This window comes from Musa acuminata, chromosome BXJ3-9 (assembly GCF_036884655.1).
Source record: "Musa acuminata AAA Group cultivar baxijiao chromosome BXJ3-9, Cavendish_Baxijiao_AAA, whole genome shotgun sequence".
In the NCBI taxonomy this organism is placed as follows: Eukaryota; Viridiplantae; Streptophyta; class Magnoliopsida; order Zingiberales; family Musaceae; genus Musa; species Musa acuminata.
The window spans coordinates 1946216-1957856 of record NC_088357.1 but is presented as its reverse complement, the minus strand read 5'-3'; the positions used below and the strand labels follow the sequence as shown (position 1 = coordinate 1957856).

General features: G+C 41.1%; 3 protein-coding genes across 3 annotated transcripts; 2 read left to right on the top strand and 1 right to left on the bottom strand.

Moving 5' to 3' along the window:
- Positions 1-1311: 1311 nt before the first annotated feature.
- Positions 1312-1779, top strand: LOC135649978 (uncharacterized). The gene has a single exon (XM_065168995.1). It carries the CDS (start codon positions 1312-1314, stop codon positions 1777-1779), a length of 468 nt encoding a protein of 155 aa, XP_065025067.1.
- A 460-nt stretch (positions 1780-2239) lies between these two features.
- On the bottom strand, positions 2240-4766 carry LOC135649182 (F-box protein PP2-B11-like). The gene is made up of 3 exons (XM_065167336.1): positions 4308-4766; positions 3685-3803; positions 2240-3420 (listed from the first exon to the last, which is right to left on the bottom strand). Exons 1-3 carry the CDS (start codon positions 4626-4628, stop codon positions 3000-3002), a joined length of 861 nt encoding a protein of 286 aa, XP_065023408.1. The 5' UTR covers positions 4629-4766; the 3' UTR covers positions 2240-2999.
- Positions 4767-5683: 917 nt separating this feature from the next.
- LOC135648599 (putative disease resistance protein RGA4) lies at positions 5684-11529 on the top strand. Its single transcript, XM_065166422.1, has 3 exons — positions 5684-5861; positions 7630-11108; positions 11259-11529. The coding sequence occupies exon 2, from the start codon at positions 7647-7649 to the stop codon at positions 11088-11090; it is 3444 nt and encodes a 1147-aa protein (XP_065022494.1). The 5' UTR covers positions 5684-5861; positions 7630-7646; the 3' UTR covers positions 11091-11108; positions 11259-11529.
- The last annotated feature ends 112 nt before the right edge of the window (positions 11530-11641 follow it).

Here is an 11641-nt window from a genome sequence, read left to right as displayed (position 1 = left end):
GCCACCGATCTCTCGATCGACAAATGTATTGTCTTTGTTTCAGCAAACGAATGACATTAATAATTGGGATAATAATTGACGACTCATGAATGTCGATCTTAAATAAAGTTAGTAGACAAAAGTATCTCATTGAGCCATAAATTATATGTGACTGGCTATAGTGAGAGAGACTCGAATAAGAAAAAATATAATCACCAAATTATGTTTCACATGAATCAGATTAGACTTTAATTTTGAACCATCTTGGGCTTAAAAAAATATTAAGCCATTAAATAAAGAAATTATAACATCTTAATTTAATCCTATACTAAAAAAAGATAAAGACTATTAATTTGAGCTTAAGTATTAAACTTAACAAAATTAATAGATTAGTTGCGTTGAAACTAATTTATCTTTTATTATTATTATTATTATTATTATTATTATTATTATTATTTCTCTCTCTTAATTTATACATGTAACAAACTAATAGCGGATACCATTTTTCGTTATGCATAAATATACTACAACACTAAGGCTGCGATGCTCTTGTCACCATCCTTCATCAAATGCAACCAGCCATAATATTAATGGATCATTTGATGTTCTTGCATAGTAGTAGTTAAAAGATAGATCTCAATCACAAATTTTGAATTAGGAAAGCTCCAAAAAGTACTCCTTGGTGATCGAATTCCACCTTGAGGTCCAAGGCATTGTGAGGACGATGGACCCAACCTCAACCAGACACATCATTGTTTTATATGTACCTAAACGTTTTATTTGGATCGGTGTATTCATGCATGCATGTGGTTTGCACAGTGAATTCAGGATTTGGTTGGCCATGATATCTTAAACTTATGCTTTTGGGGCCTTAAGTTGCTCGATGCTTTATGATGTGTATTAATTATGGTTTCACCTATGCCCCCAATCTCTGTAAGTCATGTCATCAGAAGCGTCTGCTTGCAATAATGCCGTGGCTCTCTCTTCATGGATAGCTTTACAGGAGGAGTGGCACTCTTCCATCTCTTTATGTTTCTTTCCTAGATTTTTGACGTCTTGGAGTTGTTCTTGTTGGATCGTATGATATCTGATGATAGATTCCATCGGTCTTTGGTAAGATCTTTATGAACGAGAGAATGCTTCCGGTGAAGAATTCCGACCTCTGGCTTTTGTGATATTTAGTTTCTGTGAGTGAATCAAATCTCCGAATCCTCTATCCTTCTATTTTTGTGTTGTTTTATTCGAAAGAAAAAGGAAAACTTTTGATGAACTCTTTTCGGAATTCATAACGCCGATCCACAGCTTGCAGGATCAATTCGCCATCGACATAACATGGATGTCAGTGACGATGGCGAAGGCTCTCTCGAGGTCGGCACAACCGGCACCATTGGCTCCCTGATGACTCGAGAATTAGAATCCATGAAGCGCTCGGAACAAGCATCTTCTTCTGCTCGAAGAAGACAACAAACAGGTCCCGTCTTCGTACCCTGCGGTGCTGCTCCTGGGAAAGCATCGCGAAGGAGAAATCAAGCAGATGGATGTGGCAGCAGCGGCAGCAGTATCGGGCAGGATCACTGCGCGGATGCTCAGAAACGCCGACACAGCACACGCAAAAATGGCCATCGAGTTCCGATATTAGGGTCTGGTGACAGTCCCATGGCTCGGAACTCTGGTACGGATAAGGTGGAGAAGAAAGGCCACGGTTACACTGTGGAAGTTGTCGATCTGAAGTGCAGCAACCCGATGAGCAACCGGCTCAAGAAGCTCAGCTTCTCCAAGCTCTCCGAATCCATCTCCTAGTCCTCGGGCATGCTCAGCTTCTTCCCACTCTGTTCTCAGGTGCCTGTACATTCATTTTCACTCTCTGCCGTTCCTCCGTAAAGACCGGATCAGAATCTGCCGTAAAATTCAACTCCGATTCGCTTTCAGTAGGCATTAACTCGATGTGTAATACCCTCGAGAAAGGGAAGCTGCCCCGAGGGTGGGAGACTTTGACAATTTGCACAGCCACCGAGGAAGATAGATACAAGATTTATGAGACGCGGATTGGCGGTCACCAACCAAGTTGGATATGTCGGATCCCCATAGCGGTCGATCGTAAGCTTTCTAAGATCGATCACATCTCTCCCCTGGCTTCCTACGCCAGGATCCCAGGACAACAACGGTTGATCGAGGTTCTCTTTCTCCTTTAATTTTGCTTCCGCGGCCTCCTCCTTGCTCTCGACATTCTCAAGCTTCTGTACAGTAAGTCGCCTCCTGATACTTCTTAGGTCCTTCGACTCTCCCATGAGGTGTCCTCAAACCATGTCATCTCTTGCATTCAAATGGCACCTTTTCAGATTCAGCACTTGCAGGTGGCAAAGCCTAGACATCGATTTAGGCAGTCGTACGATCATAGTGTGAGAATGGTCTCATTACCGAAGACGTGGGAGGTCACAGATAGCCTCTGGTAACGTCTGACCACCATGTGGGCTGTATGACAAATCCAACACTCGCAGGCTCTTGATGTTTTCTAGGACTCGGCAGAACTCTTGCAATTCTCTGAGCGCGTCTCGACAGTAGATTGGTCAGCACGATTCTTTGATTGCTGGAGACTTTTTGAACATTGTGCAGCATAATTGTAATCCTTATCATAAGCATCATCTTTGAGTTCCCCTAGCCAATCGGTCAGTACTCGGCTCTCCATCGGCTTCCCCTCGGCTGCATGGATCATAGCTTGGATTCGAGCAAGTCTGTCCTCTACATCCACAAGCATGTTATCGTTCTCAGAATCAGAGGAGAACAACTCCGAATGAAAAAAGTTTCATGGTAAAATACTAAATCATATGACTAGAATCTTTTTCTAACAAAATAATTAGTACGATTAATAACAGTGAAGTTTATTATATATGAAATAAGCTTAGAAGCCCAGAGTTTCTCTCTCTATCAGCTCATGATGAAATGGATCATGAAAAGCAAGGTTCAAGTTCTTTAAAAGAGTCATCGAGTCTCCTTCTGGCTAGTGCGCATGCATGTCCTCCTTAAATCTTGGGTCTGAACTCAAGTCCATCGATGAGTAGTCCATGCTTGAAATGCAGGGCTTCGTACTGCCTCAGGTGGATGCTTACTTCCCCTTTATCCCCTTCATCGTTGTAGAAATCACCCAACTCGATCTCCATCCAACCATCGTCCCTCAGATTCCTCTTCCCTTTCTCGTCCTCCTCCTCTTGGTCGTCGTCATCATCGTCGTCATCCTGCTGTAGAGTAATGAAACTATCGGATGAATAGGTTCCCAAGCTGACCGAGACTTTCTGCGGAGGGGAATTGAGGCCATATGCGCCGGAGGCCAACTTGAAGACCATATAAGCTGTATACCACGTCTTCTTAGAGAGCAGCCCACTGTCTATGCTGCCAGTCATTTCAAGCCAACAAACGGATACAAGTTCTGTCACCTCTCCAAACCTGATGATCCAAAATGAATTAAGTGACGACGTTATTAACTTAAATATGTGAAATTTCTAATGGGTCACTGAATTCATTCCTCCTCCAACTTTGGAGCAAATCTCAATCGAGCTTTAAATGAATCGATACTGTGAAATAAATTGTTTCATAGTTCAATCAGGTGGCCACCAGTATATGCATGTCCTTCTCTCGCTACTTAGAAATGCTTGCAAATGTATTGTGTTATTTTCAGTTCAGTGTACGAGTAGTGGAAGTAGCAGTCACCTGGAGTCTGAATGTGAGATCCATCTCCAATGTCGCCATACGTCCCGCCATGCCATCCACATGCTGCTCGAAGGCACCATGTAACACTTGCCCCCGGTCGATCTCTCCAAATGAAAGCTCTGACATCGAAGAGAAATTGTCATTCCAGGAGAAGCTTTTCATTTCTCTTATGGAGAAGAACAAGTATTGGTCGAGAAGAGCTATGTAATTTGATGCCTTTCTTATTGTTTCGTCTTCCTTGTTAATGCTAATGATACAAATAATTTGATTACAATTCCGTAGCAATCGTTGACAGTCGAGTGAATCGTAGCTACAGAAGTATACTTTTACTTGACCTTATCGACACGTATGCCATATTAATCAATTATCAGACCAACGGAAAGAAAAATAAGAGAATTAAATGAAATAGAATATATCTAAATTTTTAGATTAGTTCGAACTGACAATCGGTAGATGCAAGAAAGAATTCGATTGCTACATCATTAATTTAATTACTGTTAAAGGATTAATATGATAAAAAAAAACTAAATTGAGAATCAAATTTCGAGTTGAATAGTAAGCAATTTTTAGATGGAATGATTTCCAAGCCAAGGAAGGGAGTTGTCAGGGATCATTTCACGCACCAGTTTGCCGCCGTCGATGAGGATGGGCTTGCAGAGGCCGAAATAGAGCTCCTTCTTGGAGGAGGAGGAGAACTCCACGGGATGAACGGCCCGCGATAGGATCTCGGCATAATCGGAGGGTATGAAGCGCTCCCACAGGGCGTCGGAGCTCGTGCAGGAGAGAAAAGCCTTGGAGACGACGGCCGACCTGCACGAATCACGAGGTGTCGTGAAGGCGAGCACGTGGAGGACGCACTCCTGCGGTAGCTTGGCAAACTCGCTGCCCTGCTCGCCGTCTTCTTCTTCTTTCTCCTCCCCTCTGGCTCTTTTTTTCATTGCCATTAGTCCGGCAGTCAGGATTCGTATGTCATTTTATAGTAAAAAGAACAGCCTGAACTACTTGTGCGATTTCGTAAACCCTTCAAGAACGTCGGATGATTTTTGTTTTGGAATTGATTTGTGCTTCTTTGTGGAGCAGCGTCGGTAGGCTCATGTGGCCTCGAGATTAATGTAGAAAGACCTTGACCAGCTATCTCTCGATCAATGCTGACGTAGTTGTCCACGTTAAGCTGATCGTATAGTGGGCTGCTTCAAAGCGTTGACTTCAAATTATTCAATGTCATAGATTCCAAAAATAAACCCGCCCTTTTGGGAACGCAATATAAAGATGCTGACGAAAGATGTCTACTATCTCACGTTTTGTTCATTTTATTCAAAGAAGTGGGCCATTCTTTGCAAGTTTCCGAGCCCGATCGAAGCCTGATTCATGATTCACTTACTCTCTTTGACCGAGTCATTCGGAAGCGCACACGACGATTTTAGGAAACCAGTGGCTTCTGAATGCTTGAAAGAAAATTTCTATCAGATTACAGAAATTTGGCAATGAAACATTATAAAAATTTCTATAGTAACAGTTTGGCAATGCTTAAATAGTTTATTGCAGGAGGAAAAGAGTTTGAGATGAAGAAGAAATTGTAGTCCCCAATTTGGATCTCAATTGCCAGCAATGACTACTGTAGCAGACGGAAGCCGTAGATAGCGTTACGTGTCATCTTTTTTTGATTCTTTGTTGACCTTTCCGAAACCGAGTAGTTAGTCATATTTTCTGTCAATGCACATTTTTGTCATGCTTGTGGTAGTTATATACGATAGTTTATTGATGTATTGTTGATGATGTGATATTTATTTATATGATTTAGTTTTTGATTTTTTTTTATAAATGCATGTGGAGATGTGAATTATTGTATCACAATATATTGTATTCATCATTAATTTTAAAAAGAAAAATAACATTCCATCTACTTCATCCATCCATCCATCCATCCATAATTGAACCGGTATTATTCTATCAAACGACTACGCCGCATGAGAACCTTGAAGCAGGTAGAGGATCGACCAGTGTTAATTGTTTAAGAGAGAGGCGGTGAGTGCCGTTCTCTGATGCAACAACTCTCTGCCGGCAATTTGTCAGCTCTTGCTGAATCGTCTATGCCACAGCTTCATTGTCGCTTCGCTGTTCCACAAAGCCTCCGCTCGCCTCTTATCGACCAGTCACTTTTTGCCTGAGGCCATAATGTAAGTATGCTCGCGCCAACTCTTTCCTTCGTATGTATCGCATTGCGATTCCCCCCCCCCCTCCCCCTCTTTTCTTTCCCCCTTTTTTCGGGTGGCAAATGGTGTTCTTCTTGATGCCCATGGTAGATTTCTTTCGTCTTCCTCGCAGCTGAATAAGGTTATGGACCGGAAAAATACTCACATCAGATGGTGGAGTATCGATTTATTTGCTTTGTTATCTGACGAGATTTCTACTTTTGCAAATCTTCGATCGGAAAAGCACAAGCTTGCTACTGTACATGGGTTTCCTGTCTATTACTTTGCTATTTAGATTAAAATAGAAAACAAATAGTATTACTGTTTCATTTTTTTTAATTACAGGCCCGAAAGTATTTCCTTTTTAGATCTGAAAAAACCATTTTTTTAAAGCTATTTTGACCTGATAGAGTACTTAACCAGAATTTCTGCATTTTTTTTTTGTTTGGATGCCAAATCATTTCCATATTAGAACTGTAAATAATCATCATTCCTAAAAAAAAAAATACTGGTTTGTTCTTTATGGTGGACGTCCCTTTTTTCGATCATGTCCGAAATTTGGGAATCCTAATTCTTTTCGAGGATACCCAATTTTTGGAGTTATAACATCTGGTCAAGCAGCCAGGGAGATAGCTAGACAGTTGTTCTCTTTGCTTCTTTTGATCGGATATGTCTACTGGCCACAGTTGTTCATTTGAATTGCTCTTAATCATATACATACATATTAATTTTGTCTAGGAAGTATTTTGAAGTAAGACATCTTGTTGCTATGGTGTATAATCGAATTAGACATGTTTAAAAGTAAGGTAGAGTGGCTATGGTGGAGACTGGTTTTTGTTGGAATGACTACTACCACGTTGATATCCAGTTTTAGTAAACTCTTAAACCTTTGACTCAACACTAAAAACAAATTTATTAGTTTCTCAAGGTTAAAAGTATTCCTAAATTGATTAGGATGCATCTCAAAAAACATTATATCTTTAGTTGTCTTGTAAATTATTGTTCTAGAATCAATTTTGGATTCTCAATCTCTAGAAAAAGACCTCAATGTTGAAAGTTAATTATATCTCTAGAAAAAGAACTTATATGATGCTGTCATATGATTCCTTTGTATAAGTAAATAAATAAGTGGCTCTAGAAACTACTTTTTTAAAATGTAGGCTAATTAACTGGGGAATGGTGTCTAATTGTAGAGCCTTTTGGGAAGGCAATTTTGATAGGCATGCAATGTTGTCGTCTTTGCTCTATGAGCATTTTGAAATTTAAATGAATATATTTTTCCTTCTAAAAAAAATTATTGACATCAGTTATATATATGATGGTTGTTGGTATGGGATTTCTGGATAGGATCTATTTCTTTTTGTTCAGGATTTGGATATTGGGACCTCATAATTTTCATTGGATTCAGTTAAGGATCTACTAGTCGTATTTTCTCAACATAATCTTAAGATCATTTCAATTAACCGACATTCTTGGAAATAGCTTATTAGTCGGTAAAAGTTATCTATTAAATGAAAAGGGTTTTTCTAAAAAGATTGAGAAATGTTAGTTGGCCAAATCGTACATCTCCTTTTTCTTCTGTGACTGCAGTATGCTATGTGAATCTAGTGGCCGCACATATCATTACTTTCTTACATGTCATTTAGAACTTCAGAACTTAGCCAGGTGAATAGATTGGACTTGTGCATTTGAAGCTTTGAGACTTCCCTTGTTCCATTACGTATCCTAATAAGAACGACCTCACACCATGCAGTGCAAGTATTCACATTAATGGGTACAGGAGGTATGGTTATGATGGTGGGAGAATGGTTTGCACGGTATGTTGTGGGTAAGGTTAAGGACAAGATGGGAGACAAGGCCCTCTCCCTTACTTCTGACAATGACAACATGCTGGTGGATGTTAGGACCATGCTGAAGAAGGTGGAGGACAGTCTTCCTCGCATTTTAGCTGTGATCCATGCAACCGAGGGGAAGCCTATCAAGAGCCAAGTGCTGGTCAATTGGCTAAGGGAACTCAAAGATGCTGCTTATGAGGCTGATGATGTACTGGATGAGTTCGAAGTCAGAGAACTTCAAGAGTTGCAAGACAGTAGCAAGATGGCTGCATTTGTGTCCTCAGCTCGTAGATTTATCAAGAATTTATTTGTCTCGGATGATGAACTTAAAAGGTTGAAGAATCTTGTGGGGGATATCGATGAAATTTTTCTCGACATTGACAGCAAGACAGATGAAGTGGATGAGCACATAGCAAAGGGAAAATCTGCAACCAGGGAGACCAGCTCATTCATGCGAGAGGAAGTGATCGGAAGGGATAAAGAGAGGGACAAGATGCTAGATATGCTGCTGCGTTTAGATGATGAACCTGATTTTGGTTACAAGGGTGCTGGGAGTAGCAGCTATCCTAGTCTTGGAGTTCTTCCGATTGTAGGCATCGGAGGAGTAGGCAAGACAGCTCTGGCACAACTTATTTACAATGATGAAAGGGTCGCTAACAATTTCAAGCGGAAGTGGGTTTATGTCTCTGACAATTTCAAGTTGAAGAGGATTTTCAAAGAGCTGATATATGACTCTCCAGGTGGAGTCTTTGAGGACAACATCAGTTCAGCTGCCATGCTCAAGAAACTTAAAGATGAATTTAAGGATAAAAGGTTCTTGATTGTGCTGGATGATGTATGGGATGAAACGGGAACGACTTGGAAGGAACTGGGTAGTGCCTTAACATTCGGGGCCAAAGGTAGCACAATTTTGCTAACAACTCAGAGTCCAAAAGTAGCAGAGATTATGGGGACCATGAACCCGATCCACCTGGAGCCTCTAGAGGAGCATGATTTTGGGAGACTTTTCGAGCTTTGTGCATTTGGCGATAAGGAGCTCGAACCAGATTTGAAAGCAAAGCTGCAATTAATTGGTCAACAAATATTGCAAAAGCTACATGGCTTGCCTTTAGCCGGAAAGGCACTGGGAAGTTTGCTAAGAACCAGATTAGATGAGAAATTTTGGAACGCAGTCTTGGAAAGCGAATGGTGGGAAGAAGATTTTGCTGTGAATAACATCCTTCCATCTTTGGGGTTGGGTTATCAACACCTGAGCACAAATCTGAAACAATGTTTTGCTTATGCTTCTGTATTTCCCAAGGCTTACATCTTCCAGAAGGAACGTTTAGTACAAATGTGGATTGCTCAAGGTTTTATCCAATCCAAATCTGTGGGTAGAACGAGTTTAGAGGATATTGGGAGCCAGATTTTTGACGAATTAGCTGACAGGCACTTCTTTCTGAGTAAACAGGATGGCGGATACATGATGCATGACTTGATCAGAGAATTGGCTGTGTGTGTTTCACTGGATGAATGTTGTGTGGTCAATGATGATGAGCCTGTGGAAATTCCACCAACCGTTCGCCACTTAACTTTTACAGCTGCTAAACTTGACGCAGTGAGAGAAGTGCACAAGTTTAGGAAGGTAAGAACTCTTATATTTTTTCATGAGTATAATCCTAGGGAGTTTTATGCGGTCTTAGAAGACATCTTAGAAAACATCAAGAGCCTGCGGGTGTTAGATTTGTCATATGTTCGAATTGGATTAAAGAAGTTACCGGATGCAATCTGTGACCTATCACACCTTCGATATTTGGACATTTCTCACACTAAGATCAGACAGCTGCCCAAATCGTTTTCTAAGCTGTGCCATCTACAAGTGCTGAATGTGAAGGGGTGCTTCTTTTTATACAAGCTAACAGAAGGAATGGACAGACTAATCAGCTTACGATACTTTTATGCTGAACCTGGAACAATCTCCCTAATAAATGGGATTGGGAAACTGACCAACCTTCAGGAATTAGAAGAATTCCAGGTTGCGAGAAAGAGAGGGCACCAGATAGGAGAGTTGAAGCACTTGAGAAATCTCAGAAGACGGCTGTGCATAAGGAATCTTGAGAATGTGGAAAGCATGGAGGAGGCCATGGAGGCACAATTAAAGGATAAACATCAGCTCAATGAGGTGTCAAACTGTTGGACTGAGGATAGGGAAGACCGTCGTGGAGACCTGGACATGGCTATACTTGAAGGCCTTGAACCAGCATGTGGTTTGAAACAGCTTGTGATCACTTCTTATGGAGGTCTGAGGTATCCAACTTGGTTGGTCACCAATCGTCTCATCAACCTGGTATCTGTGACTTTATCTTCATGTAAAAGGCTCGACAGTCTCCCACCTCTTGGAAAGCTTCCCTTTCTCAATTATCTGCACGTCCTGGCGATGCCTGCGCTAAAACTCATTGGAGTTGAACTCTATGAGAATGCTGATCCAGTCTTCCCGGCATTGGAGTTTCTGAAATTGGAGTTATTGGAGGGATGCGAAGAGTGGTCTGAAGCACACAGTAGGCAGTTTTTACCTCGTCTTCATGAACTCCACATTTATAATTGCATGAAGCTGAGAAAAGCACCTCTTCCTTACCTGACTACGTCGTTTCTAAAAATTCTAAGGGTATGGAACTCTGGCGACCTTGGTTGTGATCTATCTGGATGTCTCCAGTCGCTAACCTCTCTCGACTTTGTGGAGCTTCGTGATTGCAAACATAGAGCCTCAGTTTGTCTGTCTAACCTCAGCAATCTCAATGTTTTATGGCTTATTAATTGCACAGAGTTGAGATTACCTGGTGGGATTCGTTCCCTTCCCAAACTGAGAGAGCTAACGATTGAAGGATGTCCTAACTTGTATGAGCCGGGCTTACAGTGGGACCAACCAAGTGATGAGCAGAACTTGAGATCTCTCTCTTATTTCAGCACCGACGGATGCCCTCTTGATAATATGAGGCTCATGTTTGGAAGAATCCACACTCTACGGATACTGCGGTATTGGTATTGCAAGCATCTTGCTTCCTTCACAGTCGAGCAGGAGGAGTGGCTTCAACAGTTACCCTCCCTGGAAGAACTTAAATTCTCATTTTGTGAAAAACTGCTGAGCCTTCCTGCTAATTTGGCCAACATTTTCTCCATCAAGAAGTTGGAAATCCATAACTGTCCTGAAATCAAGTCACTGCCCGAGAATGGCCTGCCATTGTTGCTGAAAGAATTGATTATCTTGCAATGCCCATCACTGAGCGAGCGGTGCAGAAAGGATGAGGGAGCTGACTGGCCAAAGATTGCCCATATTCCTTACATACGAACTGATGATCAGGAAATCGAATCCGTGGCATCGCAGCAACAGGAACAGGAATAGCAGTCCTCAGTTCTTTGGGTTTGTTTTCCATTTTCTTTTCCAATCTATGTTTTATTCTTTTTGCATGATCATCTTCTTATCTCAGTTGTTGTTGCCATCAGTCCAATAAATGCATCGATGCACCGGGCATGGAAGAACACATCATCTTTGGCTATGTATTTCTTGCAGATGACCAGAGTCACTTGCAGTGGTGCTGCTGCCGACCAAGTTTGTATTGGAGATGGAGCTGAACATGATGATGATGATGATGACAACTGGGGGAATGAATTGAATTGTCAAAAAGAGTTTTATGTGCTTTAGTTATTCAAACTTCATATGATATGTAGTGTGGTACGATCAATTTGGCAGTCACTTGAGTATTATTTCTAGAAAATAGAATCTACGGGAGGATAGTAAAATTCTTTGGGAAAATATAAAAACCTCATTTGATTTTTGACCATTAGCAACCATATTAGTTTTCCTTAATAGCATCCATTGGTGATATAATGTTATTTAAATCTAAAATCTTATCGATGGGCTTGCAGAGTAATCAATAGGATCAGCAAGGTGGT